This window comes from Mobula birostris, chromosome 7, assembly GCF_030028105.1.
Source record: "Mobula birostris isolate sMobBir1 chromosome 7, sMobBir1.hap1, whole genome shotgun sequence".
Classification (NCBI taxonomy): domain Eukaryota; kingdom Metazoa; phylum Chordata; class Chondrichthyes; order Myliobatiformes; family Myliobatidae; genus Mobula; species Mobula birostris.
In genome coordinates, this window is record NC_092376.1 from 188,905,640 (window position 1) to 188,919,246 (window position 13,607).

The 13,607-nt window shown below is 41.8% G+C and overlaps 1 protein-coding gene across 8 annotated transcripts in view; it reads left to right on the forward strand.

Annotated features, from left to right (window-relative positions):
• The window catches only part of arap3 (ArfGAP with RhoGAP domain, ankyrin repeat and PH domain 3), a 358,711-nt gene extending 345,964 nt beyond the window's left edge, over positions 1-12,747 (forward strand). For 6 of the 8 annotated variants that reach the window (XM_072264187.1, XM_072264193.1, XM_072264190.1 and 3 more), the window contains 3 exons: positions 336-473; positions 7,088-7,126; positions 8,885-12,747. In XM_072264187.1, coding sequence (XP_072120288.1) covers positions 336-473; positions 7,088-7,126; positions 8,885-9,151 — 444 coding nt within the window. In that variant the 3' untranslated portion in view covers positions 9,152-12,747. Of the gene's footprint in view, positions 1-335; positions 474-7,087; positions 7,127-8,884 lie in introns of those variants that run through there. The other 2 variants (XM_072264192.1, XM_072264194.1) reach the window with 2 other exon arrangements.
• The last annotated feature ends 860 nt before the right edge of the window (positions 12,748-13,607 follow it).

Here is a 13,607-nt window from a genome sequence, read left to right on the forward strand (position 1 = left end):
GTGAATGAATTACCTTTATGCAGAGTTCTGGCAGAATAATACTTCATTTCATCATTGGCTGAGTATGTGTTTTTCTTTTTGAGTTCTTCTTACCTATAGTTGCTCATTTAGATTTATTCTCAGAAGAAATCATAACCAGTTAGAAGCAAATGAAGAGACCAAGGGTGGAGTTTATCCAGATAATATAACTCTAACAAAATGATTTAGGTCTTAGTTTCATTATTAATGGGAATAAAATTATCTTGCTCTTCTGACACTAAAGCATACCTTATAGCTAACAAAGTCCTTCTTTGAGCATTGTCAAGGGTGTAAAATGACATTTTCTTTCTTTTTAGCATGATGACCTTCGACCAACAGTGTTAAGACGCCATTCTTCTTCTGATCTATCCAAACAGAAGTTTGGGACCATGCCACTTATTCCACTCCACGGAGACGAGAGTAATTCCATCATGCTATCTGCAAATCAAACTCTGGTAAAGCAAGATTACTCTTAGTAGCCAATATATATGTATATAAGATGATGCGAGGTGTAAACGGAGTGGACTAACAGTGTCTTTTTCACAGGGCGGAAATGACTAATAGGAGAGAACATACTTTAAAGGTGATTGGAAGAAAGTCTATTGGGAATTTCAGAAATAGTTTTTACACAGGAAGTGATAAGTGCATTACTAAAGGATGGTGGTTGAGGCTGATACATGAGGGACAAGTAAGAGACTCTTAGATAGACACATTGATGAAAGAAAAATGGAAGATTATGGGCTATGTAAGAGAGAGGGGCCAGATTGATTTTGGAGCAGATTAAAAAGGTCAGCACACATTGTGGGCCAAAGAGCCTGCACTCTGTGGTATTGTTCTATACACCTTTAGAATTAGATCGGGGGAGGTTTGCTTTAATCTGTGTGTCTGGTTCAGCCCATTGTACCACTGCGCTCGACAGACGTCAAACACTTCAATCCTATTGAGTATTTTAGTGGCACTGATGCCACTGTGCATTAGATATCACTCAAACAATATAAGAATAGGTTTTAGACTGTTTCCTGCCCCTGAACCCCAATATCTGAGTCATAGAGTGGTACAGCATGGATACAGGCCCTTTGGCCCAACGAGTCCATGCCAACCACAGTGCCCACCCAGCTAGTCAAAGCTCCTTGCATTCAGCTAAATCTCACCTATCCATGTACCTATCCAAGTGCTCCTTAAATGATACCATTGTACCCATCTCAAGCACTTCCTCTGGCAACTCATTCCAGATACTCACCACCCTCTAGCTGAAAAGGTTCCCATTAAACCTTATCGAACTAAAACTGTACTACCCTACCCTGTCACTGACTAATGACATCCCTGGGATATAAGAATGTCTTATTTGGCCACATGAAATGGGCATTAGATCGATGAAATACAGGGCTATCCAGTTCATCCCATTCTCTTGTCCTTACTCCCCATTCTAACAGTTTCTTTCACTTTGAGTAGTGGTCCATTTCCATTTTGAAAAGTAACTGTGGAAATTGCTCCTTTTGCTTTTTTGGGCAGAATGCTCCAGATCACAGCAGAAGCAAGATTCTCCTCCTGACCCCAAATTGTTTTGCTAATTATCTTAAAGTGACAACACTCCCTTCAGATTATTGATACTGCAGACTTTGTCACTCCTCCCGTTAGATGATGTTCTTTTTCTTGATAGTTTCAGTGAATGGGGCATAAGCCCAGTGTGACATGTACCTATCACTCAGTGACTGCAGATAAAACAATGAGTAAGGTGCATTGTGCAAATGGCACTCCCTGTGTAGCCCCAGTTTTGTCTTTGTGCTGTTTCACCGCCCTTTTTTATGATAATTCCTCCAATTAACTCTATAATTTTTTTTTTTTATTTCAAAACCATGCATAGATGCATTTTCAATAGACAGGTGGAGGTCCATTAGATCCAGAACTTGCCCATCCCAAACCCACTAAAGAGAAATCCTTTTTAACCCATGAGAACTATTTTAATAAGCAATTGGAGATCTTCACTGACATGTTACGATTGATAGATGAGACACTGCCCGTCCTAGAATAATTATTTACAAACCTTAATCTGTTTCTTCTGAAACATGGAGCATTCCCAATGTACAGAAAAAGGATAGAATGATGGGATTTTTCCATTGTTGTATCTATAAGGTCATAAAACATTGGCCCATTGAGTCTGCTCCGTCATTCCATCATGGCTGATTCATTTTCCCTTCAAACCCCATTTTTGTACCTTTCCCCATAACCTTTGATGCTGTTACTGATCAAGAACCTATCAACCGCTGCTTTAAATATGCCTAATGACTTGGTCTCCACAAGTGTCTGTGGCAATGAATTCCATAGATTCACCTATCTGGCTTAAGAAATTCCTCCTCATCTTTGTTCTAAAGGGACATCCTTCAGAGTCTGCGCCTTCTGGTGCTAGACTCTCTACCTTTGCAAGCATCCTCTCAACATACACTCCCACAACATTTAATATTCGGAAAGTTTCAATGAACTTACCCCCTCATTTTTCTATTGATGAAGTTCCTTGAAACTCAACCCTTAGCTGGAAAACATGGCCTACAGTTTAATAAAGAAGCAACTTATAGTTTGCTTAAAGTCATATTGTGTTATCCATATCTGCTGCGAACATACAATTAGATCAAATTTCTTTCCCATTCTGATGTTTAGTCTGAACAACTGAACCATTCAACCATGTCTGCATGCTTTTAAGCATCGAGTTGCTGCCACTTGATTAGCTAATAAGATATTTGCATTAATAGACAGGTGTATGGGAGTGTGCCTAATAAAGTAGTCGTTATGTGTATGTTCATGCTCTTCTGCTACTGAAGCCCATCCACTTCAAGGTTTGATCTGTTGTATGTTCAGAGATGCACTGCTGCACACCACTATGCTAATGTGTGGTTATTTGAGTTACTTTGCTTTCTTGTCAGATTGAATCAATCTGCCCATTCTCAATAACAAGCTATTTTCACCCACAGACCTGCCACGCACTGAATTTTTTAAAATGTTTTACGTGCCATTCTCTGTAAACTTTAGAGACTGTTGTGCATGAAAATCCCAGGAGATCAGCAGGTTTTGTGTTACTCAAACCACCCCTTCTAGCACAAACAATTATTTGACAGTCAAAGTCTCTTAGGTCACATTTCCTTCCCACTCTGATGTTTAGTCTGAACAACAGCTGAACTTCTTGACCACATCTGCTTGCTTTTGTACATTGAGTTGCTGCCACATGATTGGCTGATGAGATATTTGCATTAATGTACATGTGTATCTAACAAAGTGGCACTGAGTATAAATAATCACCTCCTCTCTTCTCACCGGTCCAAAACAGGCATGAGAATATCTTGTATTTCAATTCACCAAAGTGGAAATCTGCCTTGATTTAATGTAAATAGGACCCCAACATAGAACATAGAACATAGAATAGTACAGCACAGTACAGGCTCTTCGGCCCACAATGTTATGCCGACCCTCAAACCCTGCCTCCCATATAAGCCCCCACCTTAAATTCCTCCATATACCTGTCTAGTAGTCTCTTAAACTTCACTAGTGTATCTGCCTCCACCACTGACTCAGGCAGTGCATTCCACGCACCAACCACTCTCTAACAAACTTTCCTCTAATATCCCCCTTGAACTTCCCACCCCTTACCTTAAAGCCATGTCCTCTTGTATTGAGCAGTGGTGCCCTGGGGAAGAGGCGCTGGTTATCCACTCTATCTATTCCTCTTATTATCTTGTACACCTCTATCATGTCTCCTCTCATCCTCCTTCTCTCCAAAGAGTAAAGCCCTAGCTCCCTTAATCTCTGATCATAATGCATACTTTCAAAACCAGGCAGCATCCTGGTAAATCTCTTCTGTACCCTTTCCAATGCTTCCACATCCTTTCTATAGTGAGGTGACCAGAACTGGACACAGTACTCCAAGTGTGGCCTAACCAGAGTTTTATAGAGCTGCATCATTACATTGCGACTCTTTAAACTCTATCCCTCGACTTATGAAAGCTAACACCCATAAGCTTTCTTAACTACCCTATCCACCTGTGAGGCAACTTTCAGGGATCTGTGGACATGTACCCCGAGATCCCTCTGCTCCTCCACACTACCAAGTATCCTGCCATTTACTTTGTACTCTGCCTTGGAGTTTGTCCTTCCAAAGTGTACCACCTCACACTTCTCTGGGTTGAACTCCATCTGCTACTTCTCAGCCCACTTCTGCATCCTATCAATGTCTCTCTGCAATCTTTGAAAATCCTCTACACTATCTACAACACCACCAACCATTGTGTCGTCTGCAAACTTTCCAACCCACCCTTCTATCCCCACATCCAGGTCGTTAATAAAAATCACGAAAAGTAGAGGTCCCAGAACAGATCCTTGTGGGACACCACTAGTCACAATCCTCCAATCTGAATGTACTCCCTCCACCACCACCCTCTGCCTTCTGCATGCAAGCCAATTCTGAATCCACCTGGCCAAACTTCCCTGGATCCCATGCCTTCTAACTTTCTGAATAAGCTTACCGTGTGGAACCTTGTCAAATGCCTTACTAAAATCCATATAGATCACATCCACTGCACTACCCTCATCTATATGCCTGGTCACCTCCACAAAGAACTCTATCAGGCTTGTTAGACATGATCTGCCCTTCCCAAAGCCATGCTGACTGTTCCTGATCAGACCATGATTCTATAAATGCCTATAGATCCTATCCCTAAGAATCTTTTCCAACAGCTTTCCCACCACAGACGTAAGGCTCACTGGTCTATAATTACCCGGACTATCCCTACTACCTTTTTTGAACAAGGGGTCAACATTCGCCTCCCTTCAATCCTCCGGTACCATTCCTGTGGACAACGAGGACATAAAGATCCTAGCCAGAGGCTCAGCAATCTCTTCCCTCGCCTCGTGGAGCAGTCTGGGGAATATTCCGTCAGGCCCCTGGGACTTATCTGTCCTAATGTATTTTAACAACTCCAACACCTCCTCTCCCTTAATATCAACATGCTCCAGAACATCAACCTCACTCATATTGTCCTCACCATCATCAAGTTCCCTCTCATTGATGAATACCGAAGAGAAGTATTCATTGAGGACCTCGCTAACTTCCACAGCCTCCAGGCACATCTTCCCACCTTTATCTCTAATCAGTCCTACCTTCACTCCTGTCATACTTTTTTTCTTCACATAATTGAAGAATGCCTTAGGGTTTTCCTTTACCCTACTTGCCAAGGCCTTCTCATGCCCCCTTATTGCTCTTCTTAGCCCCTTCTTAAGCTCCTTTCTTGCTTCCCTATCTTCCTCAATAGACCCATCTGATCCTTGCTTCCTAAACCTCATGTATGCTGCCTTCTTCCACCTGACTAGATTTTCCACCTCACTTGTCACCCATGGTTCCTTCACCCTACCATTCTTTATCTTCCTCACCGGGACAAATTTATCCCTAACATCCCGCAAGAGATCTCTAAACATCGACCACGTGTCCATAGTACATTTCCCTGCAAAAACATCATCCCAATTCACACCCGCAAGTTCTAGCCTTATAGCCTCATAATTTGCCCTTCGCCAATTAAAAATTTTCCTGTGCTCTCTGATTCTATCCTTTTCCATGATAATGCTAAAGGCCAGGGAGCGGTGGTCACTGTCCCCCAGATGCTCACCCACTGAGAGATCTGTGACCTGACCCAGTTCAGTACCTAGTACTAGATCTAGTATGGCATTCCAACTGGTCGGCCTGTCCACATACTGTGATGGGAATCCGTCCTGGACACACTTAACAAACTCTGCCCCATCTAAACCCTTGGAACTAATCAGGTGCCAATCAATATTAGGGAAGTTAAAGTCACCCATGATAACAACCCTGTTATTTTTGCACCTTTCCAAAATCTGCCTCCCAATCTGCTCCTCTGTATCAATGCTGCTACCAGGGAGTCTATAGAATACCCCCAATAGAGTAACTGCTCCCTTCCTCTTCCTGACTTCCACCCATATTGACTCAAAAGAGGATCCTGCTACATTACCCACCCTTTCTGTAGCTGTAATAGTATCCCTGACCAGTAATGCCACCCCTCCTCCCCTTTTTCCGCCCTCCCTATCCCTTTTAAAGCACTGAAATCCAGGAATATTGAGAATGCATTCCTGCCCTGGTGCCAGCCAAGTCTCTGTAATGGCCACTACATCATAACTCCATGTAAGTATCCAAGCTCTCAGTTCATCACCTTTTTCCTGATGCTTCTTGCATTGAGGTACACACATTTCAGCCCTTCTACCTTACTGTCTTTACACCGTTTATTCTGCTTCTCTTTCCTCAAAGCCTCTCGATATGTTAGATCTGGCTTTACTCCATGCACTTCTTTCACTGCTCTATCGCTCAGGGTCCCATCCCCCCTGCAAATTAGTTTAAACCCTCCCGAACCACACTAGCAAACCTGCCTGCAAGGATATTGCTCCCCCTCGAGTTCAGGTGCAACCCATCCAATCTGTACAGGTCCCACCTTCCCCAGAAGAGATCCTAATGATCTAAAATTCTAAAACCCTGTTCCCCGCACCAACTCCTCAGCCACGCATTCAACTGCCATCTCCTCCAATTCTTACCATCACTGTCATGTAGCACTGGTAGCAACCCTGAGAACGCCACCCTTGAGGTCCTGTTCTTCAGCCTTCTGCCTAGTTCCCGAAACTCACACTTCAGGACACATTCAGGGGGAATCTTACCTGGACTGAAATCCACTGTCAGTACCCAGGATGAGCCAATGGCAAAGCATCACATCCGACACAGCATCTATACATATAGGACTTCCTGGGTGTAGGAGTGACCATATGGGTGTAGAAGTCCTGACACCATTTCTAAAGTAACCACACAGTCTAGGCCAATGAAATATCATGTCCCTTACAACTGTTGCTCTGATGCTTTCTGTTCATCAGAAAACAAAGTAAGAAATTCCGAGATTGTGTTCAAACTGCTCACTGGTTTGGAAAGTGAGTTGTAATTCTGATGTTTTGCCGGAATGATGGCAACTGTCCCATTAAATTTTTGTGCTTTTTCATTCTGCTTATTGTCTTTGTGCCCGTTTCCTTCCAGCGACGCCTACATGACCGGAGAACACTCTCAATGTTCTTTGTAAGTACATCCGTGCTCCTGTCCGGAGCAGCAAGGCTAGAAAACCTCTTCTCTATGGTGACATTGTGCATGAGCCATAGTATTAATGATAATACATCTCTATACTAATGCACTAGACTAGATCATGGCTTTACTGCCTCGGAATGTGTCTCTTTATGTGCTTGGTTTAATGTGGTAATTTTTTTAACATCATAAATTTTATTCCTTAACACCATAAATTATAAGAGCACAAATTAGTCCATTCAGCCCATTGTGTCTTCTCTGCTAGTCCATGATTAATGAATTATTAACCCGCTCAACCTCATTCTCCTATTAGTACAGGCCCAGACCCATTAAATGATTCTCATATGTTAACCCTTTAATTCCCAGAATCATTCTTGTGAATCTTCTCTCTGAACCCTCTCCAATGCTAGCATATCCTCTCTTAGACAAGGGGCCCAAAACTCCACAATACTCCAGCTGCGGTCTGACCATTCCCTTGTAAAGCCTCAGCATTACATCCTTGTATTTATATTCCAGTCATCTCAAAAACGAATGCTAACATTGCATTTGCTTTCCTTACCATCAACTCAACTTGCAAGTTAACCTTTAAGGAATCCTGCATAAGGACTCCCAAGTCCCTTTTCATCTCTAATTTCTGAATTTGCTCCCCCATTTAGAAAAAAAGCCCACACTTCCATTCCTTCTACCAAAGTGCATGACCATGCAGTTCCCTGCACTTCCTCTTTTAGATTGCTAGTGAAAAATTCTCTATATTTAAGCTTTTGATTGTTAGGCCCTAAAATATACAATGTTCTTCATTCATATGAAATTGTATTAGATGAAGAGATACTGCATAGTGTCTCATCTGGAATTGCCTTTGCAAATCTATGGCATGGTATTCAATTATGTTTCTGTTCTGTAGTTTCAGAAGGCCTCTTCCTACCACAGAAAGTACAGATGATTGCACCATCCTGTTTCCATGTCTCTCTAGATGAGGGAATTGGCAAACAGATGCTTTGTTTGACTGTTTATTCTAACAAGGGATAATTTTCAACTCTGGTCCCCTGCCCATTCAGTCAAATTAAATTCTGCTGCAAAAAGTCAAACCATACCCTCCATCTGGTACTCCCTTGGGCAGTCTTAACAGCTGGGAAATCGCCTGATAATGGAATTGAAATCTTTGCAACCCTTGGGACTCCAGCTTTGGAGAGTATGGGGAGACTGGTGAAGGAATTCCATTGAATACATGAGGCACTTGCCTGTTACTCTTCACACTTCAGACTGACTACACGTTAGATTTTAACTGGGCTCCGATCATCATCAGTGGCTGAGGTGGCTGGTAGTTCCAGATCCTGATGGAACAGGGTAATAAGTACCAGAACAACCTCTCTGCTGCTGTCCACCATTCCTAATGTATGACTTTCCCTTCAATCTCAGCAGAAAGTTCAGGACGGGGATGGGCAACCCCAATGTAAATGCAGCTGTCAAGCTGGCTGCAACCAGAGGAGTGCCCCCCTACCGTAACCCACAAGTCAAGGAATACCTTTGTTGGCTGTACTTTATTTTATTCTCAACACTCCGCTGAACGTCTCAGAATGTTTCTTTTCTGTTCTCTAACAAACCTCTACCCCTCTGCACCCCTCTTGCATGTCTGGTTACAATAAGTTAAGTTGATCAGGACGTCAATGGAATCTTGAGTGAGTGGGAAAATATCACAAGGCTACACCTCGTTGAATGCTGACTTCCTAATAACTTTTCTCACTTGCTTCTTTTCAGCCAATGAAGATGCAGCATGAGATATTTGAACAGCAACAGAAGGAAGAAGACTCCAGCAATGAGCCTGTGTATGAAGAAGTTCAGGACGTCAATGTCATGTTGTCAATGAACTCAGAAATCTCAGCAGTGGACCCCACACCAATCCTAGTGACGCAGATGAAGAAAAACCTAGTTACAAACCTGCCGATGCAGGACAAGTTCCTCCAGGAACTGAGTTCAGCAATTCATAGAAAGAACGAACCTCAATATGATATCACCAAGCTGTAATATAGAGTGGATGATTCAGGGATTCACTGAATGAAGGTGGTGTTTATTCCAGCTGGTAGTCCAATCTCAGGGTTCATCTGATCTTGGGACCACCCCTTGCCATGTAGATGCACCATGTGATCTTTACTGTGTAGAGTCTGGGGTGTGTTAGCTTTGTTAGTCTGATCATAAGAGCACTGAGTAGAAATTCATTCTCAGTCACATGGTTTGAGCAATTTTTGAGAGACAAAACAACTGGACTGAATTTTGGGAGGAGTACTTTATAGGACCCAGCCATTACAATGTTGTACATCAAGTGTGAATAATAAGATTAGTTTTCTACCACAATATTTTTAGTTATCAGGAGGTTTGTTTTAATAGTCTTAATTGAAATTTCCTTTATCAGTGGTCACCACAAACACAGCCATGTACAGGGAAGATATGCCCAACAAACTATAGCAATCTGTTTCAAGAGGCAGTTTTCTTACATGTGGTTCTCAGAGGAGGTCTTCATTTTCACTCGGGAACCATTGCACTCTCCCCTTATACAGTCTTTCACATGTTTCTTAATTGCTTGATTTGTAACCTTCAGCAAGATAAAGCCATGCTGAAAAGTTTTCCTTTGGATAATTTTATGAGTTGCAGAGAATTCGAAGACTCCTCTGTGGTATACTCCATGGCCAACTTTTCAGAAGGCTTTTCTATTTTCCTGCCAAGTTCTGATGGCGACCTTGCTTAAATATCCATTCACAGGGCTGGCTGATGAAGCATCGTCAGGATGAAACAAAGCACAAAATGAAACAAAAGGCATCCTCTTTATCATTCAATTTACTTCAGTTTGCAGGTCCTTAGCTAGCTTCTCATTTCCCCTCTGCTCACTTTTATTACAGTCATCCCTTCCCCAAGTCTTCCTCTAAGTATGAGGCCCATTTAATTTCCCAGCATAATTACAAGGCCCTTATTATTGAAGAGAGAACTTCAAAAGTGAAAGTAGGAAAGCTAAGGTGAAGCATCAGTGGTCTTGATGCAAATCACCACTAGAATTAAAACAATTGGATGAAATTCAATGTAAGACATGCATGGGTGACTAAACGGGACTAAGTTCTGGTTCAGTAACCTGATACAGGAAAATCCCAATGTTTTAGAACTTTTGTGCAATAATGAATAGGACATGAATTTGGTTTAATCAAAGTTATATTAAGCATGTTCACAGACAGCACACTAGTAGTAGGTGGAAGATGGTGTATAATTTCCCAACACTACATGGAGTTAATAATTGGACTCCAGATGCTGAAAAAAATCTGCTTGAGCTACTCAACAGATTGAGCAGCACCTGAGGGGTGGAAAATACAACTGTCAACATTCTGGCCCACAATACAGGATTCAGAACTCAAATATTGACAGTTCTCATGGGCGCTGCTCAATCCACTGAGTTCCTCCAGTAGATTGTTTGTTGCTCCAAATAATTGAACTGTTATACTTCGCTAACATTTGAACTAGTTTTATACACAGAACACATTTTGCATCTCTTCCTCAAATCCTGTCTTTTTGAGAGGAGGAGGCAAAGGTTTGGTGTATTAAGTTATCTGAAGGGGGGGTTACAAGGCTTGAAGAAAAATTTGCCACAGGAACCAAATGCTGACATCCAAAGAAGGGGTAAGTGTCACTCATTCTCTCCCTCACTTCCATAAGAGATGAAGTCTGCTCCCATGCTCAGCTCAGTGAAGCTTTGAAGTGATGAAACATTAATCCTTCATTTATCTAAATTAAACAGTACATCTCCATGGACATCATAATTCTGATCTCATAATTTATTACACAAACTGAATCCCTAAAGCATGACATTTCCATTCTACCCAGAATAATTAACCACACAATCTGAATCCAAAAAGCATGACGTGACACATACCAAGAAAATGGAATACTTGTTTTCTTGTTTCATCCTACACAAACTTGAGAAGATAGATAAATTGTGCCACAAGGAAGATGTTTTTCAATATTAAAGATGACCTAATGTTAGCAATACCGTTGAATGAGACTGTTTGCAAATTTTTGTAGCTAATTCTGCATAATAGCATTTGTTTCAGGTAAGAGGGTCACAGGTAGAATATTTGCCTATGTTAATTATAATTTCGTTTTAATCCATTGACAGACTTATGGAGTTGGGAGGAGGAAGTTCAGTGAATATTTTGTGAATACAAGAGATTCTGCAGATGCTAAAAATCCAGGAACACACACACACACACACACACAAAACATTGGAGGAACTCAGCAAGTCAGGCATCATCTATGGAAAGGAATAGTGTCGAACTTTAGGGCCGGTGTCCTCCTGATGAAGGGTCTCAGCCTGAAACAAAGGGCCAGGGTTTCTCAATATGTCCCTCATCATATTGTACATGACAATCATGCTTCTCCTCAATCGCATCTGGTCCAAGAAAAACAAACCCATTCCATCTGGTTAAAAGGTTCATCCGAGGCATTATCTTGGTGCATCCCTTCAGAAATCTCTGAGTTACAATCATATCCATCCATAATGTGCTAACCAGAACTTAGCCAGTGTTTTATATGCCGTAGTTTCCCTCTCGGGGTGGTGAGATGGAGTTATCTCTCTACCAAAGGAGGTGTAAGGTGCTCCTTCCCTCCGATAGCCTACAGGTCACCTTTGGACAAGGTGTAGCATCTACTTAGTCCACCACTACCCCCCTCCCAATCAGGATCACGTGAAACCATGGGAATAGGTGGTGGATGGTTATAGGAGCAGCTGGTGCCCAGAGGAAGACAACGGCAAACCACTTCTGTAGAAAAATTTGCCAAGAACAATCATAGTCATGGAAAAACCATGATTGCCCATGTCACGGCATGTAACAGATGAATGAACAAATTTCCCTCTTCAAATGTTCAATGCCATGGCTAATGAAGGCAAGTATCCATAATGTCTTCTTAATCTTTTCTTAACCCAAAATGTGGCCTTCAGGTACCCTTGGACATTGTATACTGACATGCATCTTCTCCCCTGTATTTCCCAGAGTTCTCTGATTGATTGTGTATTTACTAGTCTACGAGTCCTCCTGAAGTGCATGACTGCACTATTTTGCTGCTCGGTGTTGATAAATATGATCTGTCTGCAGCAGTGTAAAACTCACAGCGGTTGTTAATGGTTTTAATCCAGGAACAGAGACTCCAAGGTACCTTTATGAGATTCACTACAGTCAGCCATAGGTCATCTTAGGTGATTTTGTGGGTGGTTTTCTCACTTCAGTACAGTTTCTGAGATATTTTCAAGAAAGTTTATGGCAGCACAGGTTTGGGAATATTCCTTGAAATTGTTTGATATCTTTTTTACACCAGTGGTTGGAGTTTGGAAATCTGATACTTTAGGATTTCCATAGTTTGTGAGCCATTGATGCAATTGCAGTGTACAATTAGGGTGCCCATTTTGGGAGAACAGAGTTGTAATAAGCAAACAAGCTGGAAGAATATGCCTTCACTGACCTCAAGACTGTTGTTGATATATATACCAATATACATATGTATCTTAAACATGAGAAAGTCTCCAGATGCTGGAAATCCAAAGCAAAACACAAAATGATGGAGGAACTCAGCAGGTCAGGCAGCGTCTATGGAAATAAATAAACAGTCCTATTTCAGGCTGAGACCCTTCTTCTGGATTGAGAAGGAAGGTGGAAGACACCAGAGCAAAAAGGTTGGGGGGGGGGGGGAAGGGGAAGGAGGCTAGCTGGAAGGTGAATCGAGGTGGGTGAGAAAGGTCAAGGGCAGGAGAAGAAGGAGTCTGATAGGAGAAGAGAGTCTTATTTTGGCGTCTTCCCCATTCCTTCTCAGTCCTGAAGAAGGGTCATAGCTTAAAACATCGACTGTTTATTAATTTCCATAGATGCTGCCTGACCTGCTGTGTTCCTCCAGCATTTTATGTGCATTATCCTGCATCTGTTATCAAGGTAAGTTTGCCTGACATGTACCTTCCCCTCAACCGAGCACCAGAGCATGAAGATAATTTCATTATTGAAAACCGTGTCTGCAACTGTTTTGAAAAGATGCATTAGTCTGTGAAAGTTTCTTTTATTTACAGGGCTCTGGGGAAAATTGGGAAAGGAAGCCTATTAGCTGTTTTTTTTTAAAGCCAGTGGGCCAGTTCTTGTGTTTTGAGTATATTACTATGTGCTATCAGGTCTGATAGATGTATTTCCCATGACCATTTAAAGTGAGCATTAGTCAGACATTAATGTAGTTCCCTAATAAGTTGCCAATAATTGATTACTTGGCAATTTCTTCCTCAGATTTGTAATTGCTGTCTCTATTTGTTCCTTTTCTGAAGGTAGCAGAATAGTGAATATGTTGCTCGAACTTACGAGCCTAACTTGGCCACAAGGTCCAAGATTTGGTAAATTCTGAACAGCTCCAAAATGGCTAAGCACAGTTTCAGCTTATCTGTTTATCATCAGTGATGATCAGTGTTTTT